The sequence below is a fragment of the Exophiala bonariae genome (genome assembly GCF_035927105.1).
Source record: "Exophiala bonariae strain CCFEE 5792 chromosome Unknown scaffold_23, whole genome shotgun sequence".
Lineage (NCBI taxonomy): Eukaryota > Fungi > Ascomycota > Eurotiomycetes > Chaetothyriales > Herpotrichiellaceae > Exophiala > Exophiala bonariae.
Window position 1 is genome coordinate 545769 of NW_027042498.1, and position 19536 is coordinate 565304.

The following is a 19536-nucleotide window of genomic DNA, read 5'->3' on the forward strand; positions in this document are numbered from 1 at the left end:
TCTTCTCTTCTTTCCCTTCCAGTCACTCGCTATGCTCGCTTCTTTTCCACTCGTTGCTTTGTTCCTCTTCCAGGCCTTTGCTGCCTTCATTCCTTCTGCTGAGCTTGTGCCCATTGGAGAGGGCGAGCTTTTTCGACGACAGGCATCATCTTCTTTGACTCCTTCTGCTACTTCTACCACTAAGCCAGATTCCCAATGCACCAACTCTCCATTCACACGCCAGTGCTGGGGCAACGGCTTCAGCATCACCACTAACTATGATAGTACTTGGCCTGTCACCAACAAAGTTGTCTCTTACCATCTGGAGGTCAAGAATACTACCTTGGCTCCGGATGGAGTTCCAAGAGTTGTCTATGCTATCAACGGACAATTTCCAGGACCGACAATCCGGGCCAGTTGGGGCGATATCCTGGAAATCACCGTGACGAATAGCTTGACAACAAATGGTACCAGCTTCCACTGGCATGGTATCCGACAATACAAAACCAATCATATGGATGGTACCAATGGTGTAACGGAATGTCCACTGGCTCCTGGAAAGTCTCGGACCTATAGGTTCCTCTGTACACAATTTGGCACCACGTGGTATCATAGTCACTACTCCGATCAATACACTGATGGTGTCGTTGGAACAATGATTATTGACGGGCCAGCAACTTCAAACTATGATATCGATCTTGGTGCCATGCCTATCACAGACTGGTACTATCGTCCTGCATTCGAGCTGGCGCCCTTGGTTCAAAGAGGAGCTTTCCCGGGTGGTCCTACCGGTAGTAACATCCTCATCAACGGCACCAATGTCAGTCCCAACGGCACAACAGGACAATATCATCGCACGTCTTTAACCAAAGGAAAGAAGTATCGTCTCCGCCTTATCAATACATCTACCAACGACAATTTCAAAGTCGGCCTCGACGGGCACAATCTCACCGTCATCAGTGCAGACTTCGTCCCGATTGTGCCTTATACCACGCAGTGGATCTTCCTTGCAGTTGGTGAACGCTACGATGTGGTAATCAATGCCAACCAAGCAATTGATAGCTACTGGCTTCATGTGATTCCTCAGAGGGGCTGTAGCAAAAACGCTGTCACAAATGCGCTTGCCATCTTCAGCTATGTTGGTGCACAGTCACCAGTTCCCTCCAACGCCACAAGATCGAATGCTCCACCAGGTGCCGACTGCAGTGATCCCAACGACAAGCTAGTACCATACGTCAAGCTGAATGTCCCTGACAATTATACAATTCCAGCAAAATCGCGTCTCGATGTGGGATTCGCCATCGTTCAAGACAAGGCAAACCAGACTTTGTTCCAATGGAATCTGAACTTCACAGCAATCGTGGTTCCCTGGGGTACACCCACTCTACAATATGTCTTGAACAACAATAACAGCTACCCGTCGAACATGAATCTGATCTCGCTCCCCGATGCGAACGCATGGTCATATTGGGTGATTCAAGCCATCCCTACCATTGCACCTCCAATCCCACATCCAATCCACCTCCACGGACATGACTTCTATGTCCTCGGCGCCGGCAGTGGCATCTTCAACAACTCACAGACACTCAAGTATAAGAACCCTCCACGGCGCGATGTTGCTATGCTGCCAGCGTCGGGATACCTGGTCATCGCGTTCATTACCGACAATCCGGGTGCATGGCTCATGCACTGCCACATTGGTTGGCATATCGGTCTCGGTCTCGGTGCGCAATTTCTCGAGGTACCAGATAAGATTGCAGGGCTGGGCGTTGGATCTGAATTCAATCAGGTGTGTAGTGATTGGAATAAGTACTATGATACTGCTCTGTTCGATCAAGAGGATTCTGGGCTTTGAAACATGGCGGAGTTCGACGCGCCGTTATAAAAAGGAGGAGAAGGACTGAATGCAAGGTCCAAGTGCTCGCATACATAAATAGTCAGAACAAGTTTATTGATTTAATACATCTGGCAATGGTCCCTGGGGAATTAGTAGCCTTTGATCATCGAATGGTCCAACTTGACTCTCCAACAAATGTAAGGCGAGTAAGCTGGCAAGGAAGACGATCATATAAGCCGTCGCCTCCCCTAAGAAGTGGACCACAACGGTCATTGATTCTGTACAAGCCATTGTGCAGTAACATAGGATGATAACTACGACGAGACTCATTCATACAACCGAGCACATTACTATGGCGACCTTGTACTATTTGCTTGTCATCTGTCCAATGTGTAGTGGAGCTTTTGGCTCACTCTATTTTCACTAAGTCCGATGAAACCCAAGTCTTCGGTGGCACCCCGGCTGCTGCCCCCAGGTAAGATACCTACCATCCCAGGCACATTCTTCAGCGCATTGTTAGGGCCCTTCAACTCCAGGGATTTGAACTCGCTGACCTCGTCCGCAAGCTGTGCTCCAAACTTGAACATCTCAAGGCCATCAAGTGTTTTGGCCCACCTCCTTCCGGCAAAGAAGAGCATCCACGCCGCTCCTGCGCACATGATACAGGCCCACAGACATAGCAGAGTCAAGACATATATCCATGACACCGCACCCGCAACCAGATAGGTCGCCGATCGCAACGAACGCAATTCTCCATAAGATGGATTTATGCCTCCCTCATCCATCATGGTGATCACGCTTTCTCCCAAGAGTTTGCACATGGCCAGCTGCAGATCCTTTGGCGTTAAGGAGTGATAAGACCTCCAGGTCGAATACTCGGGGTCTCTTGGTATGGGAAGCGAACCGATAACATCATGGAGAGCCACCCATGTCTGTCTGCTGAAGCACCCGAGGCAGTCTTGGTTAAAAGGCGTCAGAGGCCCCACGAACTCGGATGAACTTCGCTCATTAGCCAAGGCCTGTAGTGCGAGGATTTGTGGGGGTTAGATATCGCTCTGACCAGGCCTCAGACTTGGTACTTGTGGTCGGTGCATTGATTCGGCACTCACGAACGATGAATAAGTTAGGCGAGCAGGATCCAAGTCCGCATAACCTACGGAAGATGTCACATCACAGTGAATACCAATGCCAGCATAGTACTGTCCTGGATACTGGACCACCTCCACGGGGCCCTCAATTGTCCCATTGATTAGCCCGATCATAACCTCGTCCTCATAGAAATGCTGCTGCCACAGGAAAATCTCGAAAATTGATGTCGTCACTTCCTCGTGCGGACGGCTGCGCAAAATGTGGTCAAATGTTGCGTTATCATGGTTGCTGTTGATGATATATGGACTTCTGAAAGTGAATGAGCCATCATAGTAACCATCTGCGGCAGCTATGATTGTATAACCTGTTGAGTCGTCACTCGACCCTGTTTCGTTCAGCCATGTGGGGATAGTGATCATCTGGAGCGACTTTCTGCTGTCCAATTCCGAGACATTTGCATGCCATTGAGGCTGACAGCCATAGTCAAGGCTCCCAACGACGCACGCATTCATGGAAAAGTTCAGGGATCCGATTCCTTTGATCTGTATCATTTGCAAACGATCCTTCGAAACAGGCAGGCAAGAGATATTGCTTTTGATGCCCCATGCTTTACCGTAAACGGGCTATGGACCACTGGACCCACAAAGAATTCTATATTCGTGGCGTACGCAAAAGCTTGGTCATCAAGGTACAAGGCTGAAACATTCTTCGTTTCTTGGGGTGCGTATATCGGGCTGCCGTTTCGAGGAGTCGTTGCCCTTCCCGATTGACAATAACTCCGTATTTGAGGTGGAAGGTCGAGAACGCTTCGCTCATTGAAAGTAGTTTCGTTAGGTCCGTATATTCGAGCTCGATCAGCCGTAGAGATTTGGACTGAACCGAACTCCATAGTGAGACCACTCAATGGAAGACTCACAAAAAGCAAGAAATGCGTGCAGCTCAGAAACATCCATAAATGGCCTGGACTAACTGAATGTTCGCGTACTAAAGTCTTTCGTCTTTGAGAAGCCTGAGTAATGGCAACCCAGAATGCTCGCACCCACCAAAGTGGATAGGCCCTTTTGCTGTCGGCATGCCACATCAATTGGGTTGCCGTGGTCGGAGCAAGTCGTGGGTGCATCAGTGCGGCAGCTTCAATATTGGCCAACCCAGTGCGGAACCAATCCAGCACGAAAACGGAGAGAATAAACCAAATGTAGAATGTCGCACGAGCATTGACGCTGATGATAGGAACGATGCCATTCTGCGGAGGTCGTCTGAGAATCCCAAAGCAGATGTATAAGTAGAATCCAATGATCGACAATGGGCCAATTAAAGCCAGTAACGATCTACGTCAAAATCTTTTCTGTCGATACTGTCCTTTCACAACCTTCGGATGGACAGGATGAGTAAACCAGGTGCATAGACGTCGAAACACCTGGCTAGCAAAGGTGAACAAGAATGTTGCCATGAGAGTGGTTTCATAGCCTAGCCTTACCGTGCGGATGATGGATGCAGATTTCTTTGCCACGTAAATTAGAAGCCCTTGCTGGTCTTTCGAGAGAAGCAGCATGAAGCAGCAGCGCTAGATTGCCGCTGATACCATTGTCAGAGCATGCGCTACAATGGTGGGTAGCGTCAGGCTGATGATAGGTATCAGCGATAAGGCGCGCAAGGTGATCTGGGGTTCGCCAAGCAGTGGGGTGAGCTGATGCGTTGAGCTAGGCCTTAGTTGAAGGACGAGGCTGAGCTCGGAGTCACATCCTGTGCCTGATCCATTCGTAGATCTGGCATGCCTACTTGTGCTGTCTCAGTCGATGTTCCATGAAGAGCGCAGGGCAGTGGGAAGCGACAGATAAGAGTCCTGCTGCGCCAGTTCACTGTCGTCGAGTAAAATGTTCGGTATGGGAGAGCTCGTTTTATTCTCCGTCGATCACATGCTTGTCCAGGGAGTGCTTGATAACGTCGTCGAGGTGCTATGATCAGTCCAGCCCAGCTCTATGCGTGACTGCAGAAACCGCTCCACAACTAAGGTGGCTCAGAGCAGTGTCGCCTCACCAATGTGGAATCCATTGTAGGTCAGTAAGATTGAGCAATGCTGGACTCGCCGATAACAACAATCTTCACCTCCCTAGCTAGCAACCAGAGATGCTTCCCATGCACCGCTGTTGGCAGGTCCTGCTGATGATACAGGCTGTTGGCTTTGAGACCCACTAGCAAATGGGAGAGCTGAAACTGAAAAATCTGTACCATTCGATACTCCTCAGCCTTCAGTGTCCTGCCTTTGTTTGATATGGCGTTCCTCGTAGAAACTGACAAACTCACCAACCAGCTGAAGCTAAATGCTTAGATCAGAGTCTTCATGATCGCAAGCACATCCAGGGAAGCGGCCTCTTACCTCAACATCCCTGATCAACATTCTGAGTTACGGCCCATCGGGTTTACCGCCCAACAGCTTGACTGAGACCTTTTTAGACTTTTCAACACTAAAGTGTTAGCACGGTGGATATCTTTATGAAATGTCAATTCATGAGGATACTCGCCGCTAGTGTCATAGGACGTGTTTCCGGGCGAATGATAGAACTTGGCCGGTTAGTAGACCTGGATCTGCGAGAAAGGGGATTGAGGAAGACACCTAGGGCTTCAAGGTCGGGAGGAAAGCGGGCTTCAACTCCAAGTTGGGTGGAGATACCGCCTTCGATAGCGATGGACTGCACCTTGATAAAGGTATGATGCAGAACAGCGGAATCTTTTGATGGGTCTTGAGATAGAGAGGCGATGGGAAGGAGAAGTACGAAAGAATTTCAGGGATCAAAGATATCGAAATATGTCTTCAGCAAGGACTGCCTTAGCCATCCTGTGCGTGACAATCCTGGCAGTCACCACTTCACATAGAGCGCAAAAGCGCGACAAACGCAAGGAAGGAGCCATGCTGGGCGGGTAACGGCATGCAAGATCTGGTATGTGGAGGATTGCTCCCGCTGCGTCATTACCATGCTGCATCAAACCTGTAAGATCTTGCACGCGCAAGAGAGCATTCGTACGTAGATGGATAGCGTTCGAGGACTGAAATTGAGAGACAATGGGATTTTGACGAAATCTGATTGTTCTAAACCACTATACACACATCCGCATCCCGGGAAAAGAGCATGACGCTCGCCGAAGAAGCTTTTGGATAAATTTTTTGAGTCAGGATAGCACAGTTGTCTATAGAACAGACAGATTGGGAAATCTCTCCTATAGATTAATGTGTCAGAACCGGTCGAGTTTGTAAAACATGTTTCACGTACCTGGTATCCCGGTGGCATCCATTTTCCGCCCTTGACCAATCTGGCTGTGTACTCATCGACTTCGGGCTCAGCCTTTGCGATCTCGTCCACAGTGGTCTCATCCCATGATCTGGCACCCTCGATGTCGGCCAAAGCCTTCTCCAAGCTCCTCAGCTCCACCTCGACCTTGCTCTTGGTCTCCTCAGCATTCTTGATAGCCACCTGCTCGAAGCTCTCGATGGCTTTGATCTGCTTGCTGACGTCGTATGTCTTGGGCTGGAAGGATTTGTAGTATTGCTCGATTTCGTCAATGACTGCGGTGTTCTTTAAAATTGATCGGTAGTGACCGAAGTCGACCGTCGTAGGCTGGTCTGACAGGACCTGCACTCTGCGGCGTGCATCGTCGTTTCGCTTCTTGAAATTGGCTAGAGCGGAGGCCGTGCTGCCACGTAGACCGAGTTGAGTACCAACTTTGGTCCAGTCGAGCTTGATGGCTGTGCGGGTGGTCTGGTGAAAAGGGTCAAAGTGTTAGCCTATAGCTTTGCGTAATCGCTGAAACGTCTTGAGAAGCTCAAAACACCATGGGAGAAGCTTTTCCACGTACCTGTGCAGCCATTTTGGCGAATTCGACTTGGTAATGCTGAGTTTAGGAGCAAGTGGTGAGCTTTGTCGGATCTTGAAGTTAAATGTTCCTGGCTTCGGCAGAATTCGCCTTAGCGTGAACGACACGTGACCTTTCTCTAAAGTGTCGTTAGCGTCCTTTACTCCTGACTAATTTGCTGGTTATGTCTGACGTCGTTTCATAGGATCACAATTGAATGCTTCTGACTGAGTCTAGGTACGCTACAACGGGGAGTCCGCGCATGATCTAGAGAAAACGAGTAGGAGAGAAGTTGATGTGAGACATTCGTAAGCATTTTGCAAACCTGTCTACATATGTGCAGAAGTAAAGGCCTTTTTCCTGGTTATTTGCACACTCTGCTTCACATTGATCCCGTTGGCATTACGATGTGGAGCGAAAGAGGACTTTTCTCAATCCAAAATCGTGCGGAGCTTTTCTCAGATACGTTGCCATCATACGCTCAGCGCCATGATTGAGTTGACTATGTCGTTGCCGTTCTCCTTGAGCGCTTTGACCGCTTTCTTCCGAGAAACCGATGCCTGGGTCATGACCAATTCAATATCCTTGGCCTCAAGTCCACTGTCATCGACTTCCTCATCGTCGTCATCCTCTTCCTCGACCTTCTTGTCTTCGACTGCCTTGCCCTTGCCGTGGTCATGATCATGGTCATGATCGTGGCCAGAGTGGTCAGCGTTGGCGGCCTCGGCAGCAGCAAGTTGTTGAGCAGCAGCGGCTTGCGATTGAGAGTTGAGATCTTCGATCTTGGCTTCGCCGAAGATACTGTAGTTATTGTCAGCATGTTTCCTTCAACATTCGATTTGCTAGACAGTTCAACTCACATCCATGTGTTGCTTGTAGGGGATCGGTAGACGTCCGGGTTGGAGATCACGAAGAGAATCTATAGAGCAATTTCAGCCATCACCCTCTTATATGATAAAGGGGGAGCGACGTGAATCGCAGATTCACATCATCTTTGATCAAAGGCACTCACTCCTTTTGGTCTTCTCAGGGTAACTCTCGTGATACCAGGAACATGCTTCAATCCCAGCTTGCCAATAGCCTTCCGTGCCTTCTTCTCATTTCGGCTGTGCACAGCGACCGCAGAGCCAGCAGGGATGTTTGCCTCGCCCTCACCAGCCTCAGGTTCCGAGTCGGATGAGCTAGATGCGTCATCTGCTGCTGCCTGCTTGCTGGGCTCATCGTCAGGGAGCTCTTCTATTCTTGGGTTGGACATGTTGAAAGAGTGAAGGACGGAGGGATGGGAATAAGACTGAAAGCTGGAAGAAACGTCAGTTGACTGCAGAGAGCAAGAATGACATTCAGCGTGCGGAGTTTGAGGGTGGCTCTGTTGGACGAATGCTACGATTTTCGGTGGAAACTGCTCGGAGAGTGCAGATATCGTTTGAAGGGATCTTACATTTGGGTCTTTCAATCGTGATCTTGCACCGTTCAATTTTGTAGATTTTGGTCTGGAAGCTCGAGGCATTGTGAATTGATGCCGAGCTTCATCGTTCTCCAGGTCTTGGCGTTTGATTGCCGCTTTTAACACTGCCGAACTATGAGTAGTTCAACGCAAATGAAATTCACGTAACCGACTTATTTGCTGACTACTAAGATGGGATCTACGCAATAGTTGGCGGTCTTACTACTGCAGGTCAGTGGCATCTACATCTGTGTGCTTGTCTCGGATTGTGAATCGTTGAGAGGCACCGGTTGTTGTTGGCAGAAGTGGCTGGTGGCCATGGACTGACTCAATATGATCGGTGGGCGAGCGGCTTTCACCAGATCTATAGCACCATCGTATCCAGGGCTCTGGTTTCATCGTCATCGCAAGGGGTGCCAAAGTTCGCCCATGGGCAGAACGCTGGGAGACGGCCTCTGAATGCCGACATTTGTAATCTTGCTTCCCTACAGTTGACGATCTCCTCATGCACCACATGGAAGTAGTCACCTGGACAAATAAGTGATAGAACACAACCGTAGAGGCAGAACGAAGTAGATAAGCAAACAACAAAAATGGAAAGTCATTGAACTCCGCGAATCCGTGATGAGAAGATATTCTGCAATTCATGAATTTATTGTATCATGCTGTGCGAAAAAGCCAGCGCGGTGGAGCGACTTCAATGCCCATCACCGCGGAAGGGTGGGTGGTCAGTCAGTCTCCTGACGACCGAGGTTCTGGTGATATGCCCACAAGCCCTGCATATCTTTCGTTCCCATCTTCGAAAAGACAGGGTGTTTGATAATGGAATTGACGCCTGGAATCATGCCCGAATTTATGCCTTTGCTGATGCGCGGATCTTTGCGTGTGCCTTCGATACCTCGAATCGTGCCTGCGTGTTACAACATGTCAGCCTCCTCAAACAAAATATTCCCGAGGCCCAGTATGGTCTACCCTCGTAGAATGTTGGGGTTCTCACCTGTTTCTTGAGTCTCAGCACCTTGAATCGCTCGAAGTCTGTTAGGTTCTTCCGTCGGTCTTGTTGTTCTCGCTTCTTAGCCCAGCTCGACTCGGCCCACTTCTTGTCTACCTCATGCTTCTCCCACAGCTTCTTCACCGGTCCAGTACCGGCGGCCTTTGGTAGATTGGGAATGACCCAGGGTGTGAGGGAAATGATGCTGGTGGGAACTGCCTGTCGGGGAACAACTGCGCCTTCTTTCGATGAGGGTCCATCAACCAAGATCTGTGAGTGGTAAGTCTATTGTCCATGAGTAGTCTTCAGTGTCTCTGGAAACGTACTCTGCCAGGGTCTATTATCTCGACGATGGTTGCGAGTTTGCCCTCATACGGTCCTGATCGAAGGGTGACCACTCGACCAACCTCGATCAACTTCCACCCGGCTGCCTTAATATCGACGTTGGACATCTTGCCGAAAAGACTGCGCACACATATATCAGTGAATTGTTTGGACTGTTAGTGATTAAGAAAGGCGTACGAAAACTTGTGGAATTTCTTGTCGCACTGAGTTGTCGTCGATCCTAAGCGTTCAAATGTTCCAAGTTGCGCTGGTCATTTTCTCTCGATGTGTGGTCCGCCAAGGCTGACTTCTGCCAAGATTATTCTGTCCTGGCGCTAACCCCAGATTGGATTTGTCTCTGCCAAAAGCTCCCTCTTCCTTTTCTTACAAAAATTTCCCTCTCATCTTTGTAGCACGCGTCAAGCTTTGTCTGAGTCCTCCCATGCAGTACATTGAGCACTCTTATCATACACTGAGCCTGGGGGTTATATGTCTATGCACCATGATTGATTGTGCATCTAAGACAGCAACAACAGACGCTATGGCCACTTATTGATTTATCTGAACTGCTTCCACTTTCTGCTCGCAGTGCAGGTTCGCGGGACTAACAAGGTGTTCCGTTCCAGCTGAGTCTTCTCAACTACACTTGACGGATTCCATAATCATCAGGTATGATACTCAGTCTTACCCTCGTGTTTCAGTTTTCATGATGTTATAATTTGCGATTGAATCTGATATTGGAACCTCTCGCCGGAGGTTCTCAACAATGTCAGAGACATGATATTCCATTCTTACATATTCTGATTTTGCTCCAAGACCGAAGCATGACTGTCACCACTTTTTGTGTCTGTTACACCAAACTAACAGGTGTTCATGCTAGGTTGTCCAACAACTCCCAGTCACTTCGGTGTACACCCGACTGTGCTCCACATACCATCTATCCATTTTCAATTGTCTTTTTCCCATGTCTTGACTGCCACTGACCTAAAGCTTGACCATGGCTGCAGCCATCAAGAAAAGGTATGAAAGTATTTCTTTCACTTCACGCTGGCTTTCCGATGATTACAACCCATATGCACTAGATAGTAACTGATCAATTTTGACGTGATTGTACCCCATTACACCAAGATCTCTGAGGGAAACCATTATCGAGCATCACGAAGTTTAAATTTGAGATGAACCATTACTGATCTGCTCAACAGGTAGGGAATCCATCTGTTGTATTGTCGCCACTTGACTACTGTTGGATAGATGCTCGTGTTGGACGGTCCCTTCTAATATCTGTGGCATCTGTCTTCTCAAGAACTGGAAATTTATGTACAACGCTGAACAATCCATTAGTGGCAATAAAACAAGCCTTCGACCAAAACCATTGTGACTCTTGTGCAAGTTGTTCACCTGTATCATGTCACCACGTAGTGCAAAACTGTTGACAACATTGTTCTGTTGTACAGGTCAATCCACTCCGACTTGAGACAAAATTTCCGAACCGTCTCAAAGCAGAGGCTTGCTCCGAGGAAGGCAGTGATGGAGCTCCTTTAATCACCCTACTGTTGCTTCAATATTCAGCTCTAGCGTTTAATACTATCCAGCCTCGTCACAATTGGTGGCGGAATTTTCGGACACGTCAACAATACTGACCAGTGATTCAGGCCCAGGATACTAGTGCCCTCTCACACAACCTTGCTTTCCGTATAGATCTTCCCTGGGAATATTCTCAGCACGCCAGGGTCATTCTCACATTTTAGAGTCTGTTTATTTGGGAAGGAGAATATTTACTAGTATTCAACGTCTACACATGGCTCATGCGTGGTGAAACAATAACGACGTTCCGTATGACGAGTTCTACTGATCTAAGTATCGACACTCTATGATTTTGCATCTTCGGGTGGACACCAACAGAAAATGTGGTGGCGTAATGTTTAGCACCAGATTCATCTAGCTTGCGAAATAGTTCTCAACTTTTGTTGTTGCGGAGAAGAAGTGTTTCTGATCGCGCTCTGACACACCGAAGCGAAATCATATATCGATGAGGATGAGGATTCCTCGGTACTTGAGCCGGGACAGGGCGTGGAACACGGCAAGAACAGAACGTGCTCCAGTGTCTATCCACTTCGCCCAATCGAGTACGACAGGTGAGGGAGCATTTGCCCAAAGAGCAGGCTAGTATGGCGCGCTTGTTTGGGCACGGCGACGGTAAGCATTAGGCGAGAAGGAGAAGCTTTCACGGATTGTGAGAACAGTCTAGCAGGACTCACCATACTTGCGAATACGGAGTGATTGTCACACCAATGCAGCAGTAACATACCTAGGTAGGAAAGGTGATTGAGATTGGGGCCAGGCACACCAGGCAAACAGGGGTTGATCGGCGTCGTCGTCGATGAGTGAAGTCTCCGCCAAGCCTCATCTCCGGCAGGGCTTTTCCTTGCCTCAACAACGGCTTTTTCTTGAAAACCACTGTTCGAGGATGACCAGTTCAACTTTCCACCTGGTAGTCGATCCTACGGACTCGGTAGCAGCATACGGATCAATAGTTGCTTTTGTTCTGTTGGCTGTGACTTAGAAAGCCTTGTCCCAAAGGACTGAGCTACAAAGCGAGAGGCAAGGTTCCCGCCGCATGAAACAGCACATAAAACCAGTTCCGAGCCGACTTCTCCAGGTATCGAAGGCCACGATACACATGGAAGCCGCAACGATCGATCACAGTGTAACACCCACCTGTGCTCTGCCGCGCCTCATTGAGAGGACTGGATCGCATTGACCCTTTCCAAGATGGATGGATTATCTACGGTGCACTGCTCCTTCCTCAGCCATGACGACCAGCAGCCATGTGGGCGCAACCTTTCCTCAGTTAACCACCACTGACACTCACTCCTTCCCTTCCCTTCTACTCTTCTTGATCGCTTCATCTACGTTTTCTCCACCCGTTCCTCCCGAGTCAGTGTGACCATTGCTCAATTCTACTTTAATATACGGATCGTCCTTGAACAGGACTGCCAGCAGCCGCCATTTCTCACGCTTGCTCTGCGAGTCAAAAACTCGTCAATATCACCTTGCATTGGCATGTGGCTCACTGAAACTCCTTTTGTCTCCCTTGGTCTTTCTTGACATTATTGCGTTCTCCTCTTTCTTCAACCCTTTCACTTTGGTATCCCCATATTCCTCGAGTGCAGATTTCAATTTTCAACTATTCGCTGGTCCAGATGTCCACCCCAATTCCACCATGCAACGGTGGTGCTGGTGCACCTCGGACTGTCGTTGACAAGGGAGCGACCATACCTGACCTCCCTCAATATGCTCAGGGATACGACGGGTCGCTCAGATACAACACAGACGGACTTGGCATGACTTATATCAGCATTGTCGTGGTGTGGACCTGCCTCCTACTTCCCGCAATCATTTTTCTCCTCAAGAATCGAGATCTTCCATATCTTCGCATGCGAAACATCCCTTTGGCAGTCAGCGCTGTCGCTACTCTCCATGTGTATTGGATACTATGCTTAATTGCATATGTTTTGAATGGCTACTTTCCATGCACCACAGAATACTGGATCATGAGCATCTATCTTCCTCTTGGGATCGCACTATTCCAGGCTTCGAACTCTCAGTTGCTTTCAATTGCCACCGCCCAGAAAGAGTACATTCAAGGCCGTGCCGTCGGCAGGCCACAAGCACCTCCACCTGCTCGGGCCCGTGGACTACGCAAATATTGGCAGAGACTTAGGGAGTATAATGCTACCAAGAACACTATGGCATGGATCGGCATTGGGATGGTTCTCCAAGTAAGTCGTTGACGTCCTTCATCAACGCAAAATGACTGACGAGACAAGGTCGCCGTCGCATTAATTGTCTTTCTCACCTCGAGGCAATTCCGCCGGGCATTTGGAAACTCACAATCTGCTGCTGAGAACCTTCAATGTCGGAGGGGCTGGGAATGGTTGGACTCTCCACTGCACCCGCACTTCAAGTGTGCTAATGGTACTTTAGGTGGCCCTCAATCGCCTGGCAATTATTTTGGGCTTGGATCTATGCCCCAATCCTGCTTTGGCGGGTTCGCAATATTCGTGATGTTCATGGATGGAGATCACAGACTGTCGTTTGCATCGTGGCTGGGTAAGTTTTTCACCATCTGCAGGTGACATCAACCACTAACAAACACAGACTGCCGGCTTCACCAATGTGGCTGATTGCTTTGTACGCGCCTGGCATGCGTGCTGCCGATTTCTATTTCATCCCTCCCATGTGGTAAGTGTCCCAGACTACTTGGTCAATCGAACCCATCGTTGAAGAACTGCAGGTTCTCCATCTCTATTGTTCTTATGCAGGGCTGCATGATATTCGTTCCCTTCTTCCAAGTTTTCAAGAACCGTAGCTTGGAGACCGAGACGCGCGAGATCATCGCCGAATGGGAGCAGAAACAGAAGTCGAATGGTTCTGTCATGTCCGAATCCACAAAGAGTGGTGCTCGATCGCGAGTCTCAACCAGGCAATCAATCAAAACCACCGCGAGCAATCGCCACTGTGAAATGTATACGATGGGCACCCTGGAGAAAACACTCCAACTCAATCCACAGCCTCTCCTCATGTTTTCGGCGACCAAGGATTTTTCTGCAGAGAACATCAGTTTCCTGATTCATGTTAAAGAGTGGAAGGCCAACTGGGCCTCGAAACCACCTAAGTCGATCAAGTCGAACAAGCAGCAGAAAGCTGAACCTGCAAAGGTACCAGACAAAGCACTGGTGCGCCAGCAATTCCAGCGAGCCGTTGGCATTTACGCTTCTTTCATCAGTCTGAAGTATTCTGACTTCCCAATCAACATCTCGTCGCAACATCTGCGAGACTTGGAAGCCATATTTGAACAATATGCTGCATTGGTCTGTGCCAGACCTGCGCCAAATGCTGCTACTCCGTTCGACAATTTTTGGTCTTCCACTGTTGCTGAAGATCTCGAAAGCCAACCGGGTAGAGACCAGCTGTCAGTGGTTTCCACCATCACTGAAGAGACTGGCAGGATTGAAGATCGGCTCATTTCTGATCCTACTCGTCAGCTTGGAGAACTCAAAATGACCAACTTTGGTGAAAGATTGCCCGACAACATCGGCATTCCTTATTTATTCGACCCGACGGTCTTTGACAAGGCCGAATCGAGTATCAAAGAACTGGTCTTGACGAACACTTGGGCGAAATTCGTCAAAGCGGGCTTTGCACAGCAAGAAAAGCAAGGAGTGGCAGCCAAGTTGCAGGAAACCATAGAGAAATGTCGAATACGGTTCCCAAGACGGCGATACCACGGCGGAGACACACAAAAATGAGATACCCCTAGACTCGATGACGGAGAGAACGAATTCACTACTTTAAATTTTATTCAGATGGAACAAAAATGGCATTGATGTTTTTTATGCATGAACTCAAAACAGTGGAGGAATTACATGATCAAGCAAAATCCAAAAATGTGTGTGCTCATCCTAATTTTCAGGATTGCTCAGACATACTCACTCTCGCTGGGACGCTGAACGGAAGTGCAAGAACGGGCCTTGACCTGGTCGTACAGAAATATATTTATTTTGTATGAGATCCCTTGATGCTGGGACGTTGGCATCGTGGTACTTTAGAAAGAAAAACAACAAAGTTTGAGCAGGAGTACCTGAGTACTGAATGTTGAATACTGAGCAAAAGTAGTTATGATTCCATCGGCCTATGCAGAGTAGTGACGGCGGTCTCTCGTCGCCCTGCAGCTATCAGCGGTCGGAACGGCTGTCCCCAGAGTTTTAGGATGTACGCAACACTCACCTCACTAGGTACGCATGCAGCTTGAAGGGGCAATCTCCTGCTACTGTCACTGTCAACGCCCGATGTGAGGTTGGGGAAGCATTGCTATATCATCTTTATCAGAGCACACAGCCCGAGAAAAACGGAGGAAAAGGGGGGGAAGAAAGAGGTGCCGAGAACTACCACTACAAATCCGCGAAAGCACACACCGATTCTTTTCCAAGGGATCGTGTGCGCCGAGTGTGTTTGTGTACAATTGACGTTTTGCTATCAATTACTGCTTCCTTTCCCCTTAGCACCTAGCACCACCTCCACCCAGGCGAAGGCCATGCCATACCATGCCATGACAACTTTTCTTTACCAGGAGCCATGTTTCTCTTATTTCTCATGTTGCCTTTCTAGAAAAGCATTTCCGCGGGATCACAAATCACATTGTCAGGTCTTTTTTTCTTCATGCGTGCATGGCCAGTAAATCAATTCATGCCAATCGGAAGGGTCGGACTGTTTAAAAATTCATGCTGTGCTTGTGTTTTTTTTCGTTAAGGGGTCATGGTCTGGGTTTCCCTTCTCTAAAATGCGAGGAAAGGGAGTTGTCTACAACTTGTCTGTTATCGACGAGGTTAGCGGGAGTTCATCTATTTCACCAGTCTCAAACTGGGTGGTTCTTAGAGTGAGGGACTTACCATAATAGTTATCATATCCAGGAGGAGCGGGCTTGAGACCCTTTCTGGTACGTGTCTTCTCCACGATCTGACCGGGCATGGTGGTGTTGTTGAGGACGGAGCCTCCAGGGAGGATTTGCCAATGGTCGAACACCATCTGGGGGAAGGCTTGACCGGATGTGGCGGCGCGGAGATCTGCGTTGAAGCCGAAGGACTCGGCGACGGGAAGGTAGGCACGGACTGTGAAGAGAGGAGTTCCAACACGTTGTTCCTCAGAAAAGACGTGACCTCTTCGGCGAGTGAGGACACCATAGATACCACCCATGGCTTGCTCGGGGACTTGGATTTCGACCAAGAAGACGGGCTCCTGGAGACCGGGCTCGGCCAAGAGAGTGGCAGCGTATAGCACACGTCTGGCAGTGGGGATGATCTGGCCACCACCACGATGGATAGCATCGGCGTGGAGAGTGACATCCATGACGTTGAATCGGATGGATCGCATGGGTTCTTCGGCAACGGGACCCTCACGAGTAGCCCATTGGAAACCAGAGACGAAGGAATCCTTGATTTCACTGAGGTATTGAACAGCCTTGGTCTGGTCGACGAGCAAATTGGGACCGTTGGTGTCAGGACCGAAAGCCCAGATCTTTCGAGCATCGGTAACATCCCAGCCGAAGTCGTCAGCAAGGACACGGGCACGAGCCTTGAAGTCGTCACGGGGGTTGATCTTGCCAGCCTCGATTTCCTTGGAAACTTCCTCACCAAGAGGTTCAGCAATGACATAAAGACGATTGTGCTTGTTGGGAGACTTGGAAAGTGCGGTCATGCTTGACTTCTGTCCAACAGTCTCACGGTATGGCACGACGGGGTCACCAATCTTGAGAGGTACACCAGCATGGTCTTCTTCCAAATCCTTCAAGCAAATTTCCAAATGTAACTCGCCAGCACCTGCGACAATATGTTCGCCGGATTCGGAGATCATGGTCAAGACACAAGGATCAGACTTGGACAACCGCTTAAGACCTTCGACCAACTTGGGTAGATCGTTAGCGTTCTTGACCTCAACTGAGCGCTGGACGACGGGCGAGACTGAGAATTTCATGACTTTCAAGTTGTGCGCGGTTTCGGATGTGGTGAGGGTACCGGACTTCAACAAGAACTGATCGATACCAACGAGACCAATAATGTTGCCGGCAGGCATATCATCAATAGGTTCAACGGTGCGACCCATCATGAGAACAGTACGCTGGATGGCCTTGACGAAGAGATCTTCCTTCTTGCCAGGGATGTAGTTGGGGCCCTGGATGCGGACCTTGAGACCAGAGCGGACAGTACCAGCGAAGACACGACCGAAGGCATAGAATCGGCCCTTATCGGAGGTTGGCACCATCTTGGAGACGTAAAGCATGAGGTCTGCCTTGGGATCGCAGTCTCGGATGGCAATGCAAGCTGCATCATCAGAGGGACCCTCGTAGAGAGTCTCAGCACGATACTTCTGAGCGGTGACTGGGGATGGCAAGTGGATAACCATCATCTCCAAAAGAGCATCGGCAGCTGGCAGGAACTTTCGCATAGCTGCTTTCAGAAGGCCCTTGCCGGGTAGTTCCTTCTCTTCGTTGGTGATCTTGATATCAAGCTTGGTGGCCAAGTTGACAAGCTCGTCAACCTTGCCCTTGGTGAAGGCATCGAAGATCTTGAAGATTGGGTCAAGAATGAACTGGTTAAAGGCACGCTCAAGAGTCTTGCCCTCGAAGTCGGCAGTCTTGGTCCACTTCTTGGTCTTGGGGTTGAAGTAGTTGTCGCCCCAAAGACGCTCCATCATCTTGGCCTTGTCGACACCGAACTTCTTAGCATATCGGATGGCGAATTGGCGGATAGTGAAGGCCCAGCCGTGAAGACCGGAACCGAAGGCCACGGTACCCTTTTCGGGCCAGACTTGGACATCACCAAGAGCCTTGTCAAAGTAGGTGGAGATGATGACGTTGACCGACTCGATGGTTCTCAGGAATGATTGGTAAAGATCTTCCTTCTCGACTTGCAATTCAAGGAGGGCACGGTCGACCTTGTTGATGATGACGACGGGCTTGATACGTTCACCAAGAGCCTGTCGAAGGACAGTCTCGGTCTGGACACAGACACCTTCAATGGTGTCGACGACAACGAGAGCACCATCGGTGACACGGAGAGCAGCAGTGACTTCAGAGGAGAAATCGACGTGACCGGGCGAGTCGATCAAGTTGATCAAGAACTCGTTACCCTCGACTTTCTGGAATACCGTTAGTGTCGGGATTAGTCATTGGCATAGTTGCAAGGTCTTACCTGGGGAATGTCCTTGAGATCTTCCTCATCTGGTAGATGGGCATACAGAGAGATAGCGGTGGACTTGATGGTGATACCTCTTTCTTGCTCGTCCTTGCGGGTGTCTGTAAACCGGCTAAAACGGAGTTATTATGTGATGTTTCTTTCTCGAAGGGGTAGACAAACGCTTCACCAGCTTTGGCAGCTGAGATGATACCGGCACGCTGGACAAGGGAATCGGTCAAGGTAGATTTTCCGTGGTCGACTAGTCAAAGGTGAGATGGTGTTTTGAGCAGGGAGAGGGCGAGATGGACTTACCATGTGCAATAACTGACATGTTACGGATATTGGCGGGCTTTTCCATGAGAGTTCGAATCTCATCGACGGTGAAGCTATTGAGGACATGTTAGCACCCGTCTTGAGATGGGCAGAGGCGCAAAGGTGAGGTCTTCATACTTGACCATGGTGGCGGTTGGAGGGGGAGATGGAACGGCCTTAGAGCGGCGGTGAGGGTGCTCTCTTGAGCGGTAGACAGAGGAGAAGCAGAATCGAGGGTTCGACTCGATCTGCAAAGTAAGACTGCGCTTGTCGTCGCGGACAAGATGAGAGAGGATGAGATGAAGTTTCACAGCTTCGTACGAAGTCGAAGTGATGAGACTCGGCAGGTGGGAAAGCAGATATGAAAAATGCTAGTCCGCAGAAGTGGTGCGCAGAGGGGCAGCGCCAAGCCAAGATTGGTGGTGGCAGTTAATGTTGCAGTCTGACATTGAATTTTTATTCAACTGGGTAGGGACTCTTAGCCACGGGTGGTCACTTCTCTGTTCTTTGGAGGGGTCATTGAATGTGACTGTCCGTCAGACTTGCCACCGATAAACCCAGTGCGCCCCCACTATTCAACGAACTAGACACATTCAGGTTAGAATACACATCACACTGGCACCGGAGATAAGTCTATGTTTTCCAATACCTGCTTCTTCTGGAGTATTGCTACCTAACTTGAACCTAGACAGGTGTGAACCAATGGCCAAGAGAAGGAAGACTCACACAAATACTTGAACCCTAATGGAAAGCCATGCAGCGCCCACAGTTCGAGAAGCGATGAGTCCCATTCACGAGGCTCGACGGGCATTATTAATATTGCGATTGATGCATGACTCACGGGCCGTCAAGACACGGACTTAGCTTTTCTCATTAGCCAATTGCAAGATATTGCATTTGTTGTGTCTGACAATAATAGCATGAATGTGCTCCATCACCAGTCATTCACCAAAGGAGTTGTATCAGAGCTAGATCG

The 19536-nt window shown here is 49.2% G+C and overlaps 7 protein-coding genes across 7 annotated transcripts; 2 read left to right on the plus strand and 5 right to left on the minus strand.

Annotated features, from left to right (window-relative positions):
* Positions 1–31: 31 nt before the first annotated feature.
* LTR84_006253 (uncharacterized protein) lies at positions 32–1834 on the plus strand (the record flags this gene model as incomplete). The annotated part of the gene is made up of 1 exon (XM_064849814.1): positions 32–1834. The coding sequence occupies one exon, from the start codon at positions 32–34 to the stop codon at positions 1832–1834; it is 1803 nt and encodes a 600-aa protein (XP_064703569.1).
* A 359-nt stretch (positions 1835–2193) lies between these two features.
* LTR84_006254 (uncharacterized protein) lies at positions 2194–3794 on the minus strand (the record flags this gene model as incomplete). Its single annotated transcript, XM_064849815.1, has 3 exons — positions 2194–2835; positions 2926–3468; positions 3519–3794. 3 exons carry the CDS (start codon positions 3792–3794, stop codon positions 2194–2196), a joined length of 1461 nt encoding a protein of 486 aa, XP_064703570.1.
* Positions 3795–6091: 2297 nt separating this feature from the next.
* ATP7 (ATP synthase d subunit) lies at positions 6092–6769 on the minus strand (the record flags this gene model as incomplete). Its single annotated transcript, XM_064849816.1, has 3 exons — positions 6092–6121; positions 6175–6660; positions 6758–6769. The coding sequence occupies 3 exons, from the start codon at positions 6767–6769 to the stop codon at positions 6092–6094; spliced, it is 528 nt and encodes a 175-aa protein (XP_064703571.1).
* Positions 6770–7227: 458 nt separating this feature from the next.
* EGD2 (GAL4 enhancer protein) lies at positions 7228–8009 on the minus strand (the record flags this gene model as incomplete). The annotated part of the gene is made up of 3 exons (XM_064849817.1): positions 7228–7555; positions 7615–7673; positions 7767–8009. The coding sequence occupies 3 exons, from the start codon at positions 8007–8009 to the stop codon at positions 7228–7230; spliced, it is 630 nt and encodes a 209-aa protein (XP_064703572.1).
* A 917-nt stretch (positions 8010–8926) lies between these two features.
* Positions 8927–9641, minus strand: LTR84_006257 (uncharacterized protein; the record flags this gene model as incomplete). Its single annotated transcript, XM_064849818.1, has 3 exons — positions 8927–9108; positions 9171–9459; positions 9516–9641. 3 exons carry the CDS (start codon positions 9639–9641, stop codon positions 8927–8929), a joined length of 597 nt encoding a protein of 198 aa, XP_064703573.1.
* Positions 9642–12716: 3075 nt separating this feature from the next.
* Positions 12717–14825, plus strand: LTR84_006258 (uncharacterized protein; the record flags this gene model as incomplete). The annotated part of the gene is made up of 5 exons (XM_064849819.1): positions 12717–13295; positions 13344–13450; positions 13501–13626; positions 13675–13758; positions 13811–14825. 5 exons carry the CDS (start codon positions 12717–12719, stop codon positions 14823–14825), a joined length of 1911 nt encoding a protein of 636 aa, XP_064703574.1.
* A 1051-nt stretch (positions 14826–15876) lies between these two features.
* Positions 15877–18706, minus strand: COT3 (Elongation factor 2; the record flags this gene model as incomplete). Its single annotated transcript, XM_064849820.1, has 5 exons — positions 15877–18210; positions 18264–18378; positions 18429–18507; positions 18561–18634; positions 18699–18706. 5 exons carry the CDS (start codon positions 18704–18706, stop codon positions 15877–15879), a joined length of 2610 nt encoding a protein of 869 aa, XP_064703575.1.
* Positions 18707–19536: the final 830 nt, after the last annotated feature.